This window comes from Ursus maritimus, unplaced genomic scaffold (genome assembly GCF_017311325.1).
Source record: "Ursus maritimus isolate PB19 unplaced genomic scaffold, ASM1731132v1 scaffold_24, whole genome shotgun sequence".
In the NCBI taxonomy this organism is placed as follows: domain Eukaryota; kingdom Metazoa; phylum Chordata; class Mammalia; order Carnivora; family Ursidae; genus Ursus; species Ursus maritimus.
The window spans coordinates 17628753-17649228 of NW_024424897.1; the positions used below are offsets into that span (position 1 = coordinate 17628753).

The 20476-nt window shown below is 61.2% G+C and overlaps 1 protein-coding gene across 7 annotated transcripts in view; it reads right to left on the minus strand.

The window, feature by feature from the left end:
• Positions 1 to 19744, minus strand: part of FMNL1 (formin like 1) — a 26776-nt gene extending 7032 nt beyond the window's left edge. Inside the window, exons 1-17 of one of the 7 annotated variants that reach the window (XM_040640475.1) lie at positions 19588 to 19744; positions 10919 to 11002; positions 9377 to 9460; positions 8577 to 8650; positions 8166 to 8249; positions 7666 to 7803; positions 7351 to 7368; positions 5916 to 6024; positions 5235 to 5311; positions 4932 to 5025; positions 3933 to 4007; positions 3520 to 3630; positions 2272 to 2421; positions 1642 to 1743; positions 1225 to 1480; positions 665 to 970; positions 355 to 479 (exon numbers count right to left, since the gene is read on the minus strand). In XM_040640475.1, the coding sequence (XP_040496409.1) occupies positions 355 to 479; positions 665 to 970; positions 1225 to 1480; positions 1642 to 1743; positions 2272 to 2421; positions 3520 to 3630; positions 3933 to 4007; positions 4932 to 5025; positions 5235 to 5311; positions 5916 to 6024; positions 7351 to 7368; positions 7666 to 7803; positions 8166 to 8249; positions 8577 to 8650; positions 9377 to 9460; positions 10919 to 11002; positions 19588 to 19716 (2016 nt within the window). In that variant the 5' untranslated portion in view covers positions 19717 to 19744. Of the gene's footprint in view, positions 1 to 354; positions 480 to 664; positions 971 to 1224; positions 1481 to 1641; positions 1744 to 2271; positions 2422 to 3519; positions 3631 to 3932; positions 4008 to 4931; positions 5026 to 5234; positions 5312 to 5915; positions 6025 to 7350; positions 7369 to 7665; positions 7804 to 8165; positions 8250 to 8576; positions 8651 to 9346; positions 9461 to 10918; positions 11003 to 19587 lie in introns of all 7 variants that reach the window. The other 6 variants (XM_040640474.1, XM_040640473.1, XM_040640471.1 and 3 more) reach the window with 6 other exon arrangements.
• Positions 19745 to 20476: the final 732 nt, after the last annotated feature.

Here is a 20476-nt window from a genome sequence, read left to right on the forward strand (position 1 = left end):
AGGAAGGAAGGAAGGAAGGAAGGAAGGAAGGAAGGAAGGAAGGAAGGAAAAAAAAAGAAAGAGAGAGTTGAAACCCTGGTTGCCTGTGGGGGTGGTGGGAAAGAAGCTTAAAGGGAGGAGAGAGAGGCCAGACCGGAGGCCAGATGTGCCCTCTACAGCGAGGGAGGGGACAGCCTCCAGGGGAGTCAGGATATACCGCCTATCAGATACACGAATCCAGTTTAGCTTCACACGCATCCCTGGCCTCCCTGCCCTCATCTGCACGATGGGGTGGAGGAGATGACCTAGCACCGTCCAGGCAAGTTCCCTCCTCCCCTGGGGCCCACACTGGAAGCAAGGCAGGGCCACACTCACCTGCAGCACCTTCTCATCATTGAGCTCCGTGAAGACAGTGCCGGTGATCTGGCTGGGTTTCAGGGCCACCCAGTTTAAGAGTGGCATTCTGAACTTGGTCTGTATGGGTTTCTTGGCCTTCACTCCTGGGAGAGGGAGAGAGTGCTAAGCACTAGGGAGGTGAGGGTGAGGTGGCTGGCCAGACCCAGGGCCCAGAGAGGCCTCACAGGACAGACGGAAGGCAATAGGAGGCCCCCATACAGAGGGTCCCGGAGAACACTGAGGTAGGGCCACCTCCATATCTGCCCCCAGCCCTGGGCAGTCCACTCACCCGGGCCCATCTCAGGGCCGGACCCTCCAGAGGGGCCTCCTGGAGGCGGCAGAGGCGGCGGAGGCGCTGGTCCATCTGTGCCGGGAGGCAGCGGTGGCGGCGGGGGTGGGGGCGGCAAGTCTCCGGGCAGCGGCGGCGGGGGCGGGGGCTCGGAGCTGCCCGGGAGGGGTGAGGCTAGTGGGGGTGCCGAAGGCGGGGCTTCCTGCTGGTGGGGGAGGCCGGGAAGTGGGGGTGGTGGCGGCGGCGGCGGTGGCGGTGGGGGTGCTGCCCCGGGAACCGGCTCTGCAGCAGGTGGGAGATCTGAGCCTGGAGAGAACCGAGAACCCAAGATGGGGGGGGAAGGGGGGGTATCAGGTTCCGGACCCAGGTGGTCTGGCCTCCGCCTCCCCTCCCTACGCATGCGCACTGGGCCCACGTCTACCACCCCGCATCCACCTGAGCCACGCCCACAACCCCGAACCTGCCTCTCCCTTCTCTCCCGGCAGGAGATGTCCCCAGGCTCCCCTTCCTGACCCTGGTTCCCCCACGCCCGCCCCACCCAGCCTGAAGCTCTTGCGCACCTGGGCTGGGTGAGCCGCTGGGAACGCCCGGAGGAGTCAGAGCATCACTGCCGCTTGGAGTTGCCACAGCGACCGGAAGGATCTCGATGGAGACAGCATCCCCGGGCCCCCGCACGATACGGATTAACCCCTTCTCCTCCAGCTCCTCCACCTTCAGCTCTAGGGCCGAGGGCCGCGCCGGGACGGAGGTAGGCACTTTCTCGGGCTCAGGAGGACGCCTGGAGGCGCCCATGGGGGTCGACTCGCTGAAGCGCTCCTGTGAGCCCCGGGGAGAGGTTAGTGTCTCCCAGCAGGTCTGGCACAGAGCCCCCACCCTCTTGCCCGGGTAGAGGAAACGTCAAGCCTAGAAGCCCCAACAGGTCCGTTCTTGGGAGCCCGGCCCGCCCCTGGCCCGGCCCCCTCCGTCCCCAGCCTCACCCGCAGGGTCTCCAACTCCTTTCGAGCCTGGCTTAGCTGCTTTTCCAGCTCGGCAATCTTGGCCATGGATTCGTTCTCCGCGTCCCGAAGCTTCTCTGTCAGCTGTGGCAGAGCACATGGTGAGCTCCCACCCGCCGCTGGGCACTGGCACCGCCGGTGAGGGGGTGGCAGCAGGCATGCCTGCCTGCAGGGCTGGGGGAGGCTTCCGGATGCGCTTAGCACCGGCGCCTGGCGGGTGGGCTGAGCCTGGCACTTGAACCCAAGTAGGTGTGATCCCGAGGGCACTAACGTTCTCTGAGGAGGAGGAGCCAAGGCACCACTGAGGAGGGAGGTGGGGAGAGAGGAGACTGGGCTAGGAGGGGCGCCAGGCACCTAGTTCCACCCAAGCCCGGGCGGGGGCTCTGAGCACCGGGAGGGGAGGGGCCTGCCTTCCTCAGAGGTCCCGCAGTGTAGGAACCCAGCGATCGCTCATTGAGAAAGGCCCCACAGGATTCAAGATTTGAATTCAGGTCAAAGTCAGGAGCCAGGCAGACAGCCACCCCCTACTCACACCTCAAACCAATGCCTGCTGCCAGTGTGAGGCCCTTAGGGCCTCCCACGTGCGGGACCAAGCTCGGGAGCAGCTCTCACCAGGGCCACCTGCTCCTGGAGCTCCTCCATGTGCTCCAGCACGGCGTTCTTGGTCTCGGTGTCCTCCAGCAGCGCGCCCACGTCAAACACGTTGTCCAGGTACGCTTGAATCTGCACGAGCAGCTTGTCGCTCTCCGTGAGCCGGAGCCTCTGGCCCCCGGACGGAAAGAGCCGGGTGAGGCCCGATGCGAGGGGTCTTTCCAGGACCCCCCATCACCCCTGGAGCCCAGAGGAAGGGGCCTGAGCCCCAGCCTGCTTTTTTTTAATTTTTTTAATTGAGATATAATTCACATACCACAAAATTCATTATTTTAAAGCATATAATTCAGTAGTTTTTCGTCTACTCACAGGGTTGTGCAATCATCACCACTAATTCCAGAACATTTTCATCACCCCAGAAGAACCCCTGTACCTCTTAGCAGTCAGTCCCTATTCTCTCCTCCCCCAACCGCGGGCAACTGCCAGTCGCCCTTCTGCCTCTGTGGACTTATCTCTTCTGGACATTCATATAAAGGAATCACACAGTGTTTGGGCTTTTGCGTCTGGCTTCTCTCACTTAGCCTGATGCTGTCAAGGTCCATCCATGTGGCAGCATGTAGCGGTACTTCATCCCCTTGTATGGCTGAGTACTATTCCCTTGCATGGCTATACCACCCCGACCAGCTTTTCACCTTTTGGCTTTTAGAAATCCAATCCCAAAGGCCCTGCTCTTCCAAGAAGCCTCCCAAAGACATTGGGGAACCTGTAGCTTTTCTGCACAGGCTGGACCAGGAAGCACCAAGCCCCTCTGCCTACCTTCCCCAGGGCAAGGAACCCCTCTAGGACCTGGACCCATCCAACATGAGCCAGCTCCCACTTTGGCCCAATATCTCCATGCTCCCCATTATGCGCTTGACTCAGAACCTGCCTGAGGCTGATGCTTCCAAAGCCAGACAGACCCAGGACAACGCAGAGCCTGTTCCGGTAACTGCGATAACAGCGCCATGGACCGCATGCCTATAAGGTGGCAGAAAACGTTCTGCCTCATTCTATCGAGAGTCATTATTACCTTTAGGATTCTCTTGTTTTACAGATGGGAAGAATGAGAATCCGAGAGAAGAGACCTACCCAAAGTCACATGGGCTTGGAAGTGGCAGAGTCGGGATTTGAACCAGATCTGCCTGACCTCAACACCCATGCCGCTAAGCACAGAGCCGCGCTCTGCAGTCGGCGAGCGGTTAAGTCCCAGCAAGGGGATGCAGGGCTCACCTCCAAGTACAAGTCCAGGCCCAGGTGGGTGAACTCGTATTGCAGGAAGACACGGAAGTTCATGTTCTCCACGGAGTGGACCACGATGTTGATGAATTGCATGCAGGCCACCTGGGGAGCAGGGCCCATGAGCAGGTCTGTGACCCTCCGGGTGGGGGTGCTCTGTGCCTTCTGTCCCCCACTTACTCCCAAGTCTCTCCTTTTCCCCATTTGTCACTCCACTAACCCAGCTTCGTCCCTACCTGTATTTCTCTCCCAGGCCCCCTCCCTCCAGCTTCCCTGTCTCTGATGTCCACCCCTCCCCCACCAGCCACTCAGTCCTCCTATTTCGCAGGAGCAGAGCCCAGGAGCTGGAGACCCCGGCCCCCCGGCTGCTCCTTACACCGAGGGTGGCCAGACCCTCTTGAGCTCACCATGAAGTCGATGTTGCTGTCCTCTTTCTGGAAATATTCCATCAGCTTTTCGAAGCGGTGCTGCTCCCCACACACCTGGGTGGGGAGAACGGCTGTCACGAGGGGCCCCGATGACACACCTCCCACGCCATTTCCAGCCACTACCCTTGTGCTTCTATAGGCTTCTCCACGTTAAATCGAAGTCAGGCCACATCACTCTTCTGCTCAAAACCTCCCCTCCTTTTCCAGCTCCCCCAGCCCTCCCTTCACTTACTGCACTGACCGCACTGGTGTCCTGGCACCTTCCCACCTCAGGGCCTTTGCACCTGCTCTTCCGTCTGCCTGGTGTGCTTTTACTCGAGATTGCCACCACACCAAGCCTCTCACTTCCCTGACAGCTTTCCTCAAACTTCACCATCCCCATGAGGCCTCCCTGCCCACCCTGTGACCCATTCCTCCAGCCCCTCCAGCGGGCTGGACTTGTTCCTCAGACCATCCACCGTTTTCAGACACGTTATATAATCTGCTCATTTAGTATATTGTTTATTATCTGTCTTCCCCTGCCTTCTTTGCTCCTCTGGCTCACGGATGTATCCCAAGTGCCCACTGTGTGCCTGACACATAGTTGGCACTCAGCAAATATTATTAAGGGAATGAATGACCATGTCCCACGTTATGCGTCGTATTCTCACGCTACTTAGCCAGAGTCAGCAGGGGTGTATGTGTGCAACTCTGAGATGCACGGACCAAGTCCAGTTAGGATCTAGCCAGGCTGAAGCTTAGCTTAAAGGTTCAGCAAGTCCCCATAGTTGTTGCTGTCGCCCCAGGCAGTGCCCCTACGTGACCTGGCACCTGCCCTTTAAAGCTTCCCCACCCCAGATTATCTCCACCCTGTGCTCCCCAAATGCCCACATAACACTCCCAGCTGCCCCCAGCAGAGGCCACAACTGCCAACAGCAGGACTCCAAGCAGCACTAGAGAGCAAGCACCCGTGTGGGGGTGGGGGTGGGGCTTCAGTACCTCCTTGAAGTTGTCAAAGGCCGCCAGGATGATGTCATGCCCTCCTCGCACCAGGCACACAGCCGCCAGCAGCTCCAGCACCAGAGCCTTGGTTCTGGGGACAGGGGGGCCAGTTTATCCCTTGAAAGCAGGCCCCACAGCAAGGGTGGGGGTGGGCCTGGCTGGGGGAGGACAGGGAGGGCCGCTGATCGGGAGTAGCGGTGGGCTGAGCCTGGGCAGTAGTCCTGAGAACTGGGGAACAGAGTGGGCAAGGGGTGAAGTGGCAGGAGGATCTAGATGTGGAGAAGGGGGCCCGGACCTCACCTGGGGTTCTTGTTGTTGAGGCTCAGAGCAATCTCATTGACACAGGCTGGGTGCGTCATGACGAGGCTGAAGCCAGACTGGGGAGAGAGGAAAGGTCAGCTCCTCCAGGCAGACCCCCAGGACTGCCAGCACCATCCTGCCCGGCACCTCAGGCACTGGCAAGTGCCATCGCCTTCTGGTCTCTCACTGCCCTCAAGCTCGGGAAGTTCTTCATAGCCAACCACAGCCTTTTCTGTGGCTGCCAAAGCCTGGCTCCTCTTTTTAAATAACTTTGTTCCAAAAATTAAATAAATAACTAGCTAACTTGGTTCGAAAGCCAGTGTCAGGACTCAGCATCTCGGACCCGGTCCTGCCGAGTGAAGGAGGACGGGCCGCACCAATCCCTCCTCCAAACACAGTCACGGAGCGGCGGCTGTCCCCGGGGGTGCTGCGCTCAGCGCTCATGGGTGGGTGTGCCTAGGTCCCCCCAGGAGGCGTGTCCGTGCCCCCAGTCCTGTCCGGGGCACTCCAGAAGACCCCACCAGGAAGGAGGGGGCGGCACTCTGGGCTTCCCCTCGAGCCTCCTTAGCCTCAAGACCCGGGGCTCTCCAGCGGGGAACAGGGTCGGGGGGCCCCGGGGTCCCCGAAGCTCAGGGGCTTAGGCAGCCCCCCGCCCCCCGCGCCTCACGCCCGCTGCGCAACCTGGTAGTTCATGATGGCGCGCAAGCACATGACGCACACGTGGACGTCGTCCTTCTGGCTCACGATGCGCGAGTTCCGCAGGGCCTTCCTGCTGTGGGCAGGGGTCAGTCTGGGTGGGGCGGGGAGCGGGCAGCAGGGTCAGAGCCCTGCACCCGGCTTCCCACCCCCACCCCCTTCAGAAGGCACGTCTGGAACGGTAGGCCGTTGATTCCCATCCACCCAACCAAGGGGGCCAGCTGAGGGCAGGAGGCTTCCCGGGGCCTCGGCCTCGGGCCTGGCTTGCTCCAAGGGGGTCCGGAGCGGGTCAGGAAGGCAAAGACCCTTAACAGCAACCTGGCATCAAAAGGGGCTGCTGTGTGGCGGGGGTAGACAGCCTATAGCGGGAAGACTGCCGAAGCTTGGAGAGCACCAGGGAAATGCTCTCCACAAGGTGGCGCTCGCAGCCTCCGGGGCTTATCTGCCATCTTGAAAGGCCAACTCTGAATTCAGACTGCCTTAGTTCAAATCCCAGCTCCCCACTTACTAGGCAAGTTCACTTAATCACCCTGTGCCTCAGTTTCCTCACTTGTAAAATAGCAATGGTAATAATACTACCTTCCTGATAGGGTTTGGAGGACTATGGAATGACTTTAGAACACTGCCTGATATAAGGTAAGTGCTATGAGTATCCTTGATAATTCTTTGCTAAAAAATACTTGATTTTTTTTCATTGTTGCAGAACTGCCAATCATGACTTCTGATCAGTGCCTCATGACAATTCGATCACGTTTCCAACAACCCTGGGAAGCCCCACCTCCTCCTTCCATCTGCCACATCACATCGTCCTCCCGTCATTGCTCTGATATGCCCGAGTCTTTGCTCATGCTGTTCCTTCCACCTGGAATGCCCCTCCCTGTCCCCATCACTGCCTGTAAAGCCTGCATCCATCTGCAACACATAGTTCCAGTGCTCCCTCTTCCAGAAAACCTTCCTGATACCCCAGGAAGTAGCCACCTCCCCTCTCAGACTTCCCGGTTACACCTCCATGGTAGCCTAGCAACCACTGTCCCCTTGTAGACCAAGGGCTCCCAAGGGCAGGGTGATCTGTCTCCTGATCACCTGCCACCAAGCCTGATACATAGGAAATGCTAAAAAATATTTGTTATATGAATGAATGAATGAATGAATGAGCAAACAAAGAAACATATTGTGAGAGTTTGGGGCTTAATATGGAGTTGGAAGGATAGAAGTTGGAAGGATAGAAGATGGGGGTCCACATGAGGTTCCAGGGCTGTCTCCTTCCCTCTCCCCGCCTCCCAGCAGGATGTCCTGCATTAGGGTGGGGCGGCCTATCCACAGCAGGTGAACCCAGGGGTGTCAGCTGAACACCCCACCCCACCCCACCCCCACCCAGGGAGCCAACCAGGCATGCACCTGCCCTCAGGTGGCTACGTACCGGGGAGAAGGGGGGCACCTGGAGGCCGCACAGGAAAGAAGAAGGGGTTAGACGGGTACAAAGAAGGTCTCACCAACCCAGAAACACCTTCCTTATCCCAGACCCACCCGGATTCCAGTTTCTAGGTGCCCATCCCTGGAAGGCCTCTTAACACGTCCATCTCCCAAGCCCGGCTTGAGGCCCTTACTGTGATCCCCAATGCCAGGCTGCCCCTCCCACCACCCCCAAGGGCCTGGGGTGGGGCTGGCAGGGTGCAGCACAGTCTAGGGGTGAATCCTCTATTCCCCCTGCCACCCTGAAAGGGGACCCACGTACTTGATGGTCAGGTGGCGGCTCTTGGGCTGCGGAGGCAAGGACGAGGGTGGCCCCTTGCTGAGATCTTCCACTGACTGCTCCAAGGGCTTGCTCTTCTCTGAGCCGGGGACCCCGTTGTCTGCGTTCTCCATGTCATACCTGCAAGGGTTAGCGTGGGGTTGGAGGCCCGCACAGCAGGGGCCCTCGAGAGTGGGGAGGGGGATGCTGAGGGGAGAGATCAGGGGCTGTTCTCAGCACTGTGCCAGACAGAGGAGGGGGCCAGGGAATGACAGAACAGAAGAGTAAGCCGCCCAGGTCCCAGCTGGCCACCCCAGGCCAGGTCCCTCCCTATCCATGCTGGCCCTGAGGAAGGGGCGTCACCCAACGCACGGGGGTGGTGTACGTGAGCCCAGGGTGGGCTCGGGCAGCACCCTTGGACACGGCCAGAAGAGTGGGCGAGGTACAGGGAAGCACGGACCAGACTCTGCCGCGCAGGGTGAGGGCCGGGGCAGGGGGCTTACGTGACGGAGCACTGGGCAAAGGCCAGGTACTCGAGGAGCACATCCAGGCCGCGGTTCTCCTCGTTGAGGAACTCCTCCACCCACCTGCAGGCCACAGGGCTCCCTGAGTCCCAGCCAGGAGGACGGTCCTGCCCAGACTGGGCACAGAGCAGGCTCGGCCAGGGCCCGGGCCTTCCCATCCCCCAGGGAAGACACCAGACAACCACACCTCAGAAGACCCAGTGAGGCTAGAGGGCACTAGGGGGCTCAGGTAGGACCCAGGGCCCCACCATGCCTCAAGGGCTGAGCAGAGGGTAGGCCAGAGAGGGGGCAGGGAACAACCCAGAGGGGCCCGCAGACACAGCCATTGGGGGCCGCCTGGGGGCAGAGCTCTCCCAGGCCCCCAAGAGGGACATCGGAGCCCTTGCTCACCCAATGTGGTTTGTCCGCAGGGAGATCTCCAGCTCCCGCAGCACCTGTGTGGACTCCTGAACTCGCCTCTTAAACTGGGGACCGAGAACAGGAGAGTCTGGTGGGTGAAGCCCGGGGCCTCCCACAGGCCCGCGGAGCCCGGAGGCAGTCCCTGCCCCTCCCCCTGCCACGACTGGCCTTTCACGCTCAGCCTCCCCCACCACCTCCACATGCCTGCCCGGCAGAATAAGCATCTCGGGCTACACATGGCCCCATGCACAGACGAGCAGGGCGTGCGCACACACACACATCCAGACACAGAGCCCCAGACACACACTTAAATATGAATACCTGGCTATACACACACACACACACACACACACACACACACGTACACCCACACACCAGCACCGCGGGCACAGAGATGACACCCGTACATCCCTACATGGACCCACGGGTACACCCACACACACACACACTCACACACTCACAACCACAAGTGGACTCAAAGGCACACACGGAGAACACACACATCCACGGCCAGCCACATGCGGCCAGCCACATGCGGCCACGCTGCATAGTGCCATGAGTGACCAGCGTACGCATCTGCAGCTGGGCTGAGGGGCGTGTACAACGCCTGCCCAGGGTCCCCTCCGTCCCCTAAAACTATGCACGCACATTCACACACATACCCACAAAGGCCACCAAAAAGTTCATTCACACAGTTACTCTAGCTGCCTAGCTTGGAGGGTGCGGGGGGAAGGGACAGAGAAGAAGGGGGAGACATATACCCCCAGGTTGGACATCCAGTCCGTCGCTACCTTGCGGCTGACCCCACCAGTCTCCAGGTAGCTCTTCAGCTTCTGGATATAGGCGGTGGGAGGGTTCTTGACTTGAAACCGCTCCTGGGGAGATGGAATGGGGTGTACAGGGAACCAGCCAGAACTACCCCAGCCCTTGCCCCAGACTCCCATCCTCAGCTCTGACCCCAGGTCCCAGGCTATCTTAAGACCCCTCCTAAATACCAAAGATCTAACCAAACCACCCACCGGGCCACTTGAAAAGACCCCAGTCCCGGACCTTCGCTCCCCAGCTGGCCTCGCGAGCCACAGCCCTAGTGCAGTCCTGAGGGGAGTTTGGAGGTGTCACTACTGCCAGCACGCCACCCTGATGGCGGGGCAGGGAGGGGCCTCAGACCTGCCAGTAGGTGGCATCTTCCCAAGCCCCTGCCCTCCCCGGGCCACACACCAGCCCAGAGCTGGGAGTCCAGGGAGGAAGAACAGGCTGAGGGCCCCTTCCCCAGCTGTCCCGGTCACCTGTGCTGGTGGGGACCTGTGTGCGCTCATCTTCCGGGCTCAACGAAGCAACTCCTAAGTCCCCTGCCCCACCCGGGGCTCCAACAGCCATGGCAGAGGGCCCCTACCCAGAGGAGCTCCCATCCTTCCCAACCCAGATCCCTCAGATACACCCAGCCACCCCCCTCAGCCTCCCACTTCTCCCAGGCCTTTAAGCCCCGGGCCTGAGATGCCAGGCCAAGTGGCAGGGACCCACCACAGCCCCAAAGCCTCTGGAAGCAGCTCCGAGCCCTGCCTCAATGGCCCCGCCCTTCCCCCCCAGGCTCATCCCATTTGGGTCCATTAGCAGGAGCCGAAGGCCCAGCCCTGGCTCCCAGGGGAGGTTCCTTGCTCCCCAACTCCCCACCCCCAGCCTCCCTCCCTCACTGAATGACTGCAGCAGCCAGGCCCCACCCTGGGAGGGAGGTCTTCCCTGCTACCAGGGACAGCAGCCCTAGACGCTGGAGAGGCAGGGGCCCCCAGTGAGCCACGAAGGTGGCAAACCAACCCAGGGGCCTGATCGAGTACCAGAGCCAGGCCTCCCAGTTCTTGTTCTGCCTCTTGGGAGCTGGTTACCTTTGGGTTCTTGCTGGGTCGACAGTAGCTCCTCTGGGTCCAAGGAACGGAAGGACAGGGATCCTGCCCCTTCCTCCTCACCTCCATGGGGTCAAAGAGGCCCAACCCTGGGGTTGCCCCCTCTCCTCCCCAGCCCAGAGCTGGAGGGTCAACAGAGGCTGCTCCAAGAAGCTCAGCAAGGAGGACGGTGACACGGCGCAGCTGGACTGACCGGCGCCCCGCACTAGCCGCCCGCCAGCTCTTCAGAGGGCAGACCCAGCCCCGCGAGCGACTCATAAGGTCCCCAGAGGGGCCCGTGTCCAAGAGAAGGAGACTCTAGAGTCTCTGCAGAAGCTGCACAGGCCTCTGGGCAGGGTCTTGGCCCTCCGGGCCGCGTGGCAGTGCCCCCTCTCCTGCCAGCCCCAGCCTGGCCAGGGCAGGGCACCCTGATGCAGGAAGGGGCCTGATACCCACCTGGTCACAAATGAGCTCCCACTTCTTCTCGTTGTCATACTGGCTCAGCAGCTGCACTTTGTCCGGGGGCAAGTTCATGCAGTTCTGGGGAGGGGGAGGACAATGTAATGACCCGGAGCCTGGGGCCCCAACGTGAGGGGCAAGGCAGGGGCATTTTCAGCAGAGCCACGAGGGGTCAGCTCCCTGGGAGATCTGTCACCCACATGAATCCCTGTCACCCTCTCTCCCTGGGAGATAAGTAGCATCAGCCAGTGAGAAAACCAAGCCCAGGGGTAGAGCGCCTTTCCCTCGGCCCGAAGGTAGACAGCAACACCGGGATCTGACCCTGAGTCGGCCTGACCCCAGGGCCTGGGCTCTGTCATCCATACACCACCTCCGTGGCGTGTCTGCCATGACGGTAAGAGCACGGGTTCTCAGCCTAACTTCCCGGGACCTCCAGCACCCCTGGACTCACGTCCCCATGTGCAATAAGAGGGTATGATCTCTTCTTCCATTTGGGCGGGATCCATCTCCAGCCAGGCCCCACTGCGCCCCACTCCCGTGTGCCCCCAGACAGCACGGGGCCTGCGTGTGGTCCTGGCCCAGGGCACCAGTGCCTCACCAACACCAGGAAACCTCTTGCCGGGATGGCAACAGCCGTCTCCTCCTCGTCCCGCTCCAGCCCCTCCCTCCTCAGCACTTCTGGAAGCAGGAGACAGAGATGAGCCAAGGGAGCGTGTCAGACAGGCAGGGAATTCCAAGCAGGCGCATCACGGCTGCAGGGGCAGGGGGATTCCTGGGGAAGGTCACCCAGCCGCAGGACCTGGGCCCAGCAGCTGACATGCCGGGTCTGTGGTGCTGGGGGCCCAGGCTGGGACTCCCCTCGGGAGCTACGAAAGGTCAGCACTGTTCTGCCTGGTCCTCCTCCCCCAGCCACAGCCAAGCCTGCCAAGCTTCTCCCTCACAGAGAAGGTGTAGGGTCCTGCCAGGGGCTGCCAGCGCCAGGGCACCCCTGGGCCCCCTTAACTTGGCGGGTCTTCCTAATAGGCACAGAAGACGATGCCAGTCTACCCCAATTCAGTAAACCCCAGGCTAAAAGAGGGTCTACTATGCGTCAGGCCCCAAAAGACAGCTCCTGCCCTCAAGGAGTTCCGTCCCGCTGGGGATGTGGGAGTCCCCAGGGATCCCCAGCCCAGAGTCAGAAGGCCCCTGTCACCAGCTCTGGACGCTCACCGCACAACCTCAGTCACATGGGCCTGAGAGGAGGCCACAGCTGGAGCACAGAGGGGGCCACACCCACCCGAGGCTCTGCAGCCAGCTTCCTCTCTGGGGTGCTGGGCCTGGTTCTGGGGCTCTGGCCAGACCTCACCCCCAAAAAATCACTGCCTTAGGTCAGTCCCAGACAACAGGAAGCTGGGTGCTCTCAGCCCCCATTGCCCAAGCTTTCCGGCGGGGGCTGTACTTGAGAGGTGACACCGCCTACCCACCGGGCCCCCCAGGCCAGCTGGGGACGGGGCTACGTCATTCTTCTCCCCATTGCGAAAGTGAGCCCCTGGATTAAGGAAACTGCTGCTGTCTCATCTGCTGCCCTCCCCCAGGCCGCTTGTACGGCTCCTGCCACCACAGGACAGACTGCCCAGGAAAGGCCCTTGGAGCTGAGGGGAAGGCCTCCCTGGACTGGTCTCTTGTTCTCTGTCCCTGTCTCTCTCTCTCCTTGGTCTCTCCTGACCCATCCCCACCCGCAGAGACCCAGGGTGGGGCAGGGCAGAGCAGGGCAAGGCTCAGGGGGAAGGAGGGAGCCGGGCAGCAGCCAATGTCAGGGAAACCGGAGCGGTGGCCTACTCGGAGGAGAGAGGGGGTGGCAGGGAAGGGGGGTGAAGAAGACTGAGGGGGGTGGCTGAGCCCCAGCAACTGAGCCTTCCAGGGGACAGCCGCTTCCTGACATGGGCCTTTCCGAGCCCTCCCCTACCCCAGGGACCTGTCTGGTTCCTGGAATGGCCCCGGTGGCCCTTCTACAGGCTGCAACTAATGCTAATAATGTCCCCAATAAATGTGGTGGCCGGCTCTGCCTGGATGCTTACGGTGCCCGGCACTGCTCTGATCCCTCCACGCAGGGGACACCCTCACCACCACCCTCGGCACCATCGGTCGCATCTTACAGGTGCAAGGACAGATCAGTTTAATGACCTGCCCAAGGTTACCAAGCCAGGAAGGGGGGGAGCCAGGCTGGCTTCGAGCCCAGAGCTGACTTGAAAGGCACCCAGGCCCACTTCCCTGGGGCCGCCCCATGGTTATTCCTGGGGAGGGGGAGGCCGCTGCTCTGGGGTCCACCTGTCCCAACCGTGGTGGAGAACAGGCCACGCCTTTGCCCCTTCCCCACCTGGGCATGCTCAAGCCCCCGAGGCTACATGCCAGCCTGCCAGACGGGCTAAATTTAGGCTCTGGAATCCAAAATAGCTCTGACAGCGCTGAGCACTAATTAGCAGCTGTTCCTCGGCTGTGCCCACCGAGGGGACGGGTACCCTAAGGAGCGTGATAGGAACCCGAGGATGCCACTCACTCAGGGTGGAGTGACACCCTCCTGGAAAACGGCCGCAGACCCCAGACCCAGGGCCCTGGGCAAGGAGGCAGTACCGCAGGGTTGGGGGCTGGGAGACAAGTCGAAGCTTGGCTCACAGTGCTCTTGTGGGACAGGAAAGGACAGGGAAATCCAGGTGTGGGAGGCGGGGGGGGGGGACCCTTGCCTCCTGCGAGGGGATGTGGGGGAAGGAAGAAGCCTGGCTGGATTCAGGAGCTCCAGCTTCTGGGCCCACCTAGCCTGACGACTTCTCTGTCTCCTTGAGCCTCAGTCTCCCCCTCCATAAAATAGGCACACTTGTCTTCTGCCTCGCGGCTCCCAGAGCTCCTGGAAATACCCAGTGAGAAGCTGTGTCCTGATGTAATAATTCTCCAGTGAAGCACACTGGGAAGAGGGGTTTCCCAGATTGTGGGGGTGGGAGGAGTCCACTGCAGACCCCAGGGTGAGGGCCGGTGTGATGAGCAGAAGGTTGTGAAAACGGCCAGAGCTAACCAACCTGTCTCCGAGGCTTGGCCAAAAATGAACTGACCCTTCAGCTCCCCTTTCCCTGGCTTTGGGTCAGAGGAAGAGGGAGAAAAGATCCATCTTTGAGGATGTGGCCAAGAAAAGGAGCCGAGGGGCGCCTGGGTGGCACAGCAGTTAAGCGTCTGCCTTCGGCTCAGGGCGTGATCCCGGCGTTATGGGATCGAGCCCCACATCAGGCTCCTCCACTATGAGCCTGCTTCTTCCTCTCCCACTCCCCCTGCTTGTGTTCCCTCTCTCGCTGGCTGTCTCTCTCTCTGTCAAATTAAAAAAAAAAGAGAGAGAGAGAAAAGAAAAGGAGCCGATTCCCCAAACTTTCTGTTAGACTGTGTGGGGATCCTTCTCCCCCCACCCCCGTCCCTCCCTCTCCAGCCTCGCTCCCCCAGGACCAGCCCCTTGCAAGCACTGCCTCGGCCCACTCTCCCCCGAGTGCTGACATCTGGGGAGATCTCCCTGGACACTGAGGGGCTCCGTCTGCATCTGGACACGGCCACACCCTCCAGTTTCACTTTCAGCCTGAGCTCAGACTATGTCCCAACCCACCTGCCCTCCCTCTCCTCATGACGTCTGGCCCTTTGAGTCCCACAATGCCCTTGAGCTTGGGTACCAAGCCTAGTCTCAGACCAGCCCTACAGGGCCTCCACAGCCTGATGGGCACAGAAGCCAGGGAGTGCCCCCCAGCCCCCACTTCCCTGTCCATCTTCCCTCCGCCCACCTCTCCATGGCCTCAACCTTGGTTTTAGAGCTCTCAATGCATCTCCAAAAACAATCCATTTTGTCCACGTTTTTAAAATTTCAGTATATACATTTTCTGGGGGCAGTTATAGGCAATCCCAGACTCAGAGGAGGGCTCTGGCGTGACTGGCCCCAGGATTAGGTGCTGAGAACCCCAAAAAGCTCACAGCTTCTCCCATCAGTGTTGAAGGGTCTCCATGGCAGGGACAAGGGCAAGCCAGGTGGGAGCCAGGGCAGCGGGCACCGCCCAGACAATCCAGGCCGGTGGGAGAATTACAGCAACAATACTAAATAACCCCCAAACGTCCACTCTGTGCTAAGTGCCATTCTGAGTGTTTTCTATCTCCTGACTCATTTAAACCTCAAAAAGAAGCTTACACAGGAAATACTATGACGATCCCCATTTCACAAATGGGAAACTGAGGCACGGAGCAATTAAGTTGCTTGCCCAAGCTGACCCAGCTGGCAAGCTGGTAAGAAGACTCAGTTTCCTTCTCACTGAGGGCAACGAGAAATGTGGGTCCCGAACCCCCAGGGGTCTTCTGCAGACAGCCTGGCCCCAGTCTCCCCCGTCTGAGGAACCAGAAACAGCCAGCCCCATTTCCTGCCACCCAGCACCCTACGCTTCCTGTTGTTGCCCACACTGAGCTCTTACTCACTGGGGAACCCCCCCCCAAGCGCACCGTCTCTCAGAGGGAAGTGGAGGCCTCCCCACCCCCTCCCCATGTGCACACAGCTACCGTTAACACCGCCACTGCCCCACCCTCCAGGAGAGGTGGGCCCTCCCTCTCATGGTTTCCGGCCACCAGGCAGTTTTTGGTCTAGGCCCCACTGTTGCTGACCTGCGTGATGGCAGCGAGGGCAGCCTGGCCTGTGATGGCTGAAGTTGGCAACCTTGGTGGGTGTCGGTAATGGAGGTGGGAAGAGGGGAAAAGCACAGTCTAGAAGGGCCTAGAAGGCCTCCAATATGGAGCAGGCCCTATCCGCTCCAACATCATCCCCTTCCTCACAGTCGGGGAGAGTTTCTGGAGCACTTGCTCTGTGTCAGGCAAACTCTACTTAATCTTTCAACACTCCTAGGAGGCCGGCCTCTGCCGGTAGCATTCTCTTTCTACCCATGGGGAAAATTGAAGTTCAGAGAGGTTAAGTAACTTGCTCAAGGTCACCCAGGTAGTAAGTGGCAAAGACAAAACCCAATCCCCCAACATAATCACCTCAAAGCTCAGGAAGCACCTCAGCCTTTTGCCCAAGTAACCCTTGCCCCTCTCAGAGGCGGGAAGGCCTGAGCCACCTTCCAGGGCTCCGAGCTCCCAGGAAAAATGCAGAGGTAGCCCCCAGAGCGGCCCCACCTGCTCCTGCCCGTCTCACCCAGCTCTTGCCAGTTGGCCCCAGATGTCCCTGTGAATCATGCCTACCACATCCCTGGGTTTCCAGGGTCAGCGTGTGCCAGCCCTGCCTGAAGAATGTCACCCCCCAGCACCTGCCCAGCCCAACATCTGTCCTCATGGCCGCAGCCCCATTGGGATCCTCCGTGTAAGACACCCCAGAGATGAGAGGTCCAGGGCCTGAGCACCCCTACAGCTACACGTCCCGGAACTGCATCTGCCGTGCCCCGGAGGAGGGCGCAGGCCAACCCAATGGAGTCTACTTCTGCTGCTCAGGGAAGGGGTCCAGCTGAAAGCAGGGCCTCCGCGATCCACACCCTGCATGAGGCTGTCCCAACCTCCCCACACCGCCTCCCCAGATGTCTACCTCCCGCGGCACAGGCTAAGGGCAGCCCAGGGGGGCTAGGCCCCAGCAGGCAAACTCCTCTTCCAATGGTTCGGCCTCCATGCGGGTCAGCCTCACCCTCGGACTCAAGCACCGCATCCAGGGCACCTTCCCTTGGTCCCTTGGTCCCTTGGTCCCCAGGTCACAGGCTCCTCCCTGACCAGCCAGATCAGGACTGTCCTATGCCTGGCCGTAAGCAGGGAACTTCTGGAAGGCCTGGAAAGAGTGCCTTGTCATCCCAAACCCCGACCCTTACAGGGGGAAGGTCTGCAAGAAAGACACGAGCGTTGGGCACGGCGGCGTAGGAGAGGCGAGAGCGTCGAGTCTGGCGGGCCGGTTTTCCCACCATCACAGCAGGCCCGTGTCACTGGGCAGCCATGGCTCCTCCACTATTGCTAAGGCAGCAGTAGGAAACCCTGGCTCAACCTGCTCTGTTCCCCACCCCCATTTTAAGCAGGGGCACCCCTCTCTCTCACAGCCTCCTTAGAAAATTAGTCCGCCACCCCCCACCCCTGCATGGGAGAAAGGCCACGGCGGTGGGGGGGGGGAGAGTATTGCCATCTCCTATCTGGCTGTAGGCCTTGGTGGGGGCGCCCTTCACCCCCCAGATGGGTCCCACAGCCAGGAGCCAAGGTTTTGGGTCTCAGGATCCTACTACCCACCAGGGACCAAAGGGCTGCGATTAAGCAATAGGAGGAGCTCCCCTGGGGCCGTGTGACAATATCCCAAGGGGCTATGCTTTTGCCATCAAGGCTCAGGGATTCCTGGCGGGTGGTGGACCCATCGCTCTCAGCAGTCTAAGGCTCTTCTCTTAGACACTCACTAAGGACAGGACTCCGCTCTGGCCACGGATGCAGGGCTCTGACGGAGACGCGCCCTGCGATATTGCTTGCCAGGCCTGTGGGTTTAGCCAAATACTTAGCCCAGGCAGCTGCAGGCAGGGGCCAAGGCTGTCACCCCAGGGCGGGGCTCATGCCCCTGTTGGTGGGGAGTGAGGGGAGCCAGGTTTTAGCCAAGCGACCTTGGGTGGGGTGTGTTCTGCTCACACAGGACAAGGGACAGGCTGATCCCTCCCCAGAAAGAAGGCCAAGCATAAACACACCAGGGTTCCTGTGGGCTGGGGTGGAAAGCTGAGCCCCAATGGGTGCTGCTGCCCTAGATTTCTACCCAGCTACCGCTGCTTTCTCTACCAAGACACCCTCTAAGACCGGGCTCTGGGCCTCCGCCCTCCACCGCCCTCCACGCCCTGGTACTCAGGGACTCCCAGTGGCTTTTAGCCTCAGACTCAGCCAATCAGAGCTAAGACCAAAACACAAGCAGGGCAGTCAAGAACTACACATGCATCAGAACCTCACCATTTGACTTTTGGATTTTCCACTGGTCTGAATTATTCACACAGCGCTTCCCTACCAGTGTGTACATAACAGACTGGGGCCCGCACTTCACCCTGACGGCCTGTCCCACCCCTGTCCACAGACACACACTTGGAGTGAAAGACAGACCCATGCCCCCCCCATCACGCTGGCAGGGGTCCAGAGATCCACCACCAACCCAGGCTCCCCAGATGGTTCCCCAGAGACTGTCTCTCCTCATTCTTCCCCCCTCCCCCATCTGCTCAGCTCAGCTCAGCTTTGCCAGGCCATGGGTTTGGGGAAAGGAAAGCAGGTGGAGAGATGGGGTAATCAGGGCCTGGCCTGGTGTGAGGTGTCCCTCAGAGTCCCTCCCTCTCCCCTAATCAAGCAAGGTGTCTTCTTCACAAGGATAGACCAGACCCCCACACCACCCGATAACTCCTCCAAAGCCCTCCTAGCCTTCCTTCTGGGAAGGGGGCCGCCAAGATATCTAGGAACTCTCACGAGGGGCCATGCCGAGGATCTGGCGAGGACTGCCCAGTGACTGGCCAAGGGAGGGGAAATGATGTCAAGGAGGTGGAGGGGACAAAGAACTGAGCACTGCCACAGGCCAGCATTGCTCTACTGCCTGTGCCTCCCCTGGGCCCCCACCCTCAGACCTGACTGCCGGAGCCTCCCTTGGGCCCCCACCCTCAGACCTGCAGTGCCAGCCTGCTTAGGCTGCAAAGTGCCCCTGGGAAAAAGCACGGCCTCATTCGCCTGTCACCCAGAGTCCAGCAAGGGAGCTGACAGCAGACAGGCCACCAGGCAATTAGTTAGAGAAGGGAGCCTGGGACAGGGTTGAGGTAGGGAGAGGGAAGTGAGAATGAGTTGCCCTTACCGCTCCCTATTTCTGCCTCTCACCAGGTCTTAGGGAGCCCTGATTTTGCTCTGGAGCCCCTCCCCAAACACATCCTGACTGCTTCCAGGCTCAGGCCAAGCTGATGAGCTGACGGCTCTCTCCCCAGGGGCCTAGTCCCCAAGCCCCCCAATTCCTCCAGCAGGTGATAGTGGGGAAGGAGAGGGGCCAGGGGTTTCCAGAATTCAGCACCACCCCAAGCCAGAGTGACCAACCCATCCTGACCCCACCCCTCCTAACCTTAATCCCTTCAGTGGCTGGAGGAAATGCCCAAGATAAGGACCCACAGGCCATCTCTCCTGCACAAGCAGAGGGTGAGAAACACAGACACTCCCTCTGCGCGATCTGAGGACCCAGCGCCCAGCAGCCCAGGCACCAACGAATCAGGAGCAAACACCTGAACTCCGTCTCCAGCTCCCAGGACATTAAAATGTAACCCTTCCATCTTTGGCTCTGAGACACAAGCAGATGCTCCAATCTGCGCCCTGTGGCTGGGCCTGAGCGCAGTGCGGAAGGGGATGCCCCAGGAGCCCCCTTGCGTGCTGGGCGCCCAACTTCCTCGCAGGACATTTTCCTTTAGACCTTTAGACCCAGGAGCGCCGGGGAAGGGGGTGTCTTGGGGAGGCAGACTGGGCGACTGCAGAAGAAAGTTTTGGGGGGGAGAGTGCTAAGTCACTCTGAAAGAAGCCACTGTCACTCCCACCCCTTGTAGGGGCAGCCACTGGCCCGGGGATCTCCAAGCGGTATCCGAGCCCCTGGGGGCGGGGACGCGTGCCGAGCCCCTGTCGCCCCCCGCCCGCGCCCAGCGGGGGAGCCAGCGGCGGGTCACACTCACCAGAACCCGGTTAAACCTCTCCTCCAGCTCTCGGGCCGCGGGCATCGGCTGCTTGGGCGGCGCGGGCTGCTTGGGGGACGGCGCGGCGGGGCCCGCGGGCTGCTCCGCGCTGCCGGCCGCGTTGCCCATGGTGGTCCCCACCCAGTCGGCCAGGCGCCTCCAGCCTCGGAAATCCAGCTTTCCGGGGGACCAGGGACGCGGCTCCGGGCCTGGGGGACCGGGGTGGGTGGGGGGGCGGCGAGCAGGGCAGCGGCGGGCGGCGGCGGTGCGGGCTCGGCTCGGCGGCGCTCGGCTCAGCGGCGCGCAAGGGCCGGGGCGCGGCGTCCCATCGGGGCGGCCCCGTCCGAGGAGCCGGGCGGCGAGCTGCGGGGTGGGGGGAGGAAGTCAGGCTGCAGGCCGCCGGGGCCAGAGGGCTGGGCCGGGGGCAGGAAGCTGCGGCGCGGGCTCCCCCCTCGGCGATTTTCTAACTTCTGCTGTCGCTCCCCGAGCGCGCAAACCGCATTTCGCCGCCGCCGCTACGCACCCGGCCCCCGGGGGGCGGGCTGGAGGGAGGGGGCGGGCGCGTGGCGCGGGCCGGGGGTCCGCCGCAGCCATGGCGCGGCGGGGAGGGGGCGGCGGACCCGCTTCACCTGCCGCAGAGGGGGCGGCGGGCGCCGCTTCACCTGCCGGAGCGGGAGGCGACCGAGGCGAGGCAGTGGAGGCGGCGCGCCCGGCGGCGCCTCCGGGTCCTAGAACCGCATGCTCCCACTCGCTCGGAGACGGGGATCGGCGGGGTCTGGGTGAGGGGAGGTCGGGAGCGGGAGGTCACGGCCCGGGAGTCGGGAGGGGCAAACCTCCTTGTCGAGGATTGCCAGCAACTGCGAGCGCCGCTTGGAGACCCATGACGGTG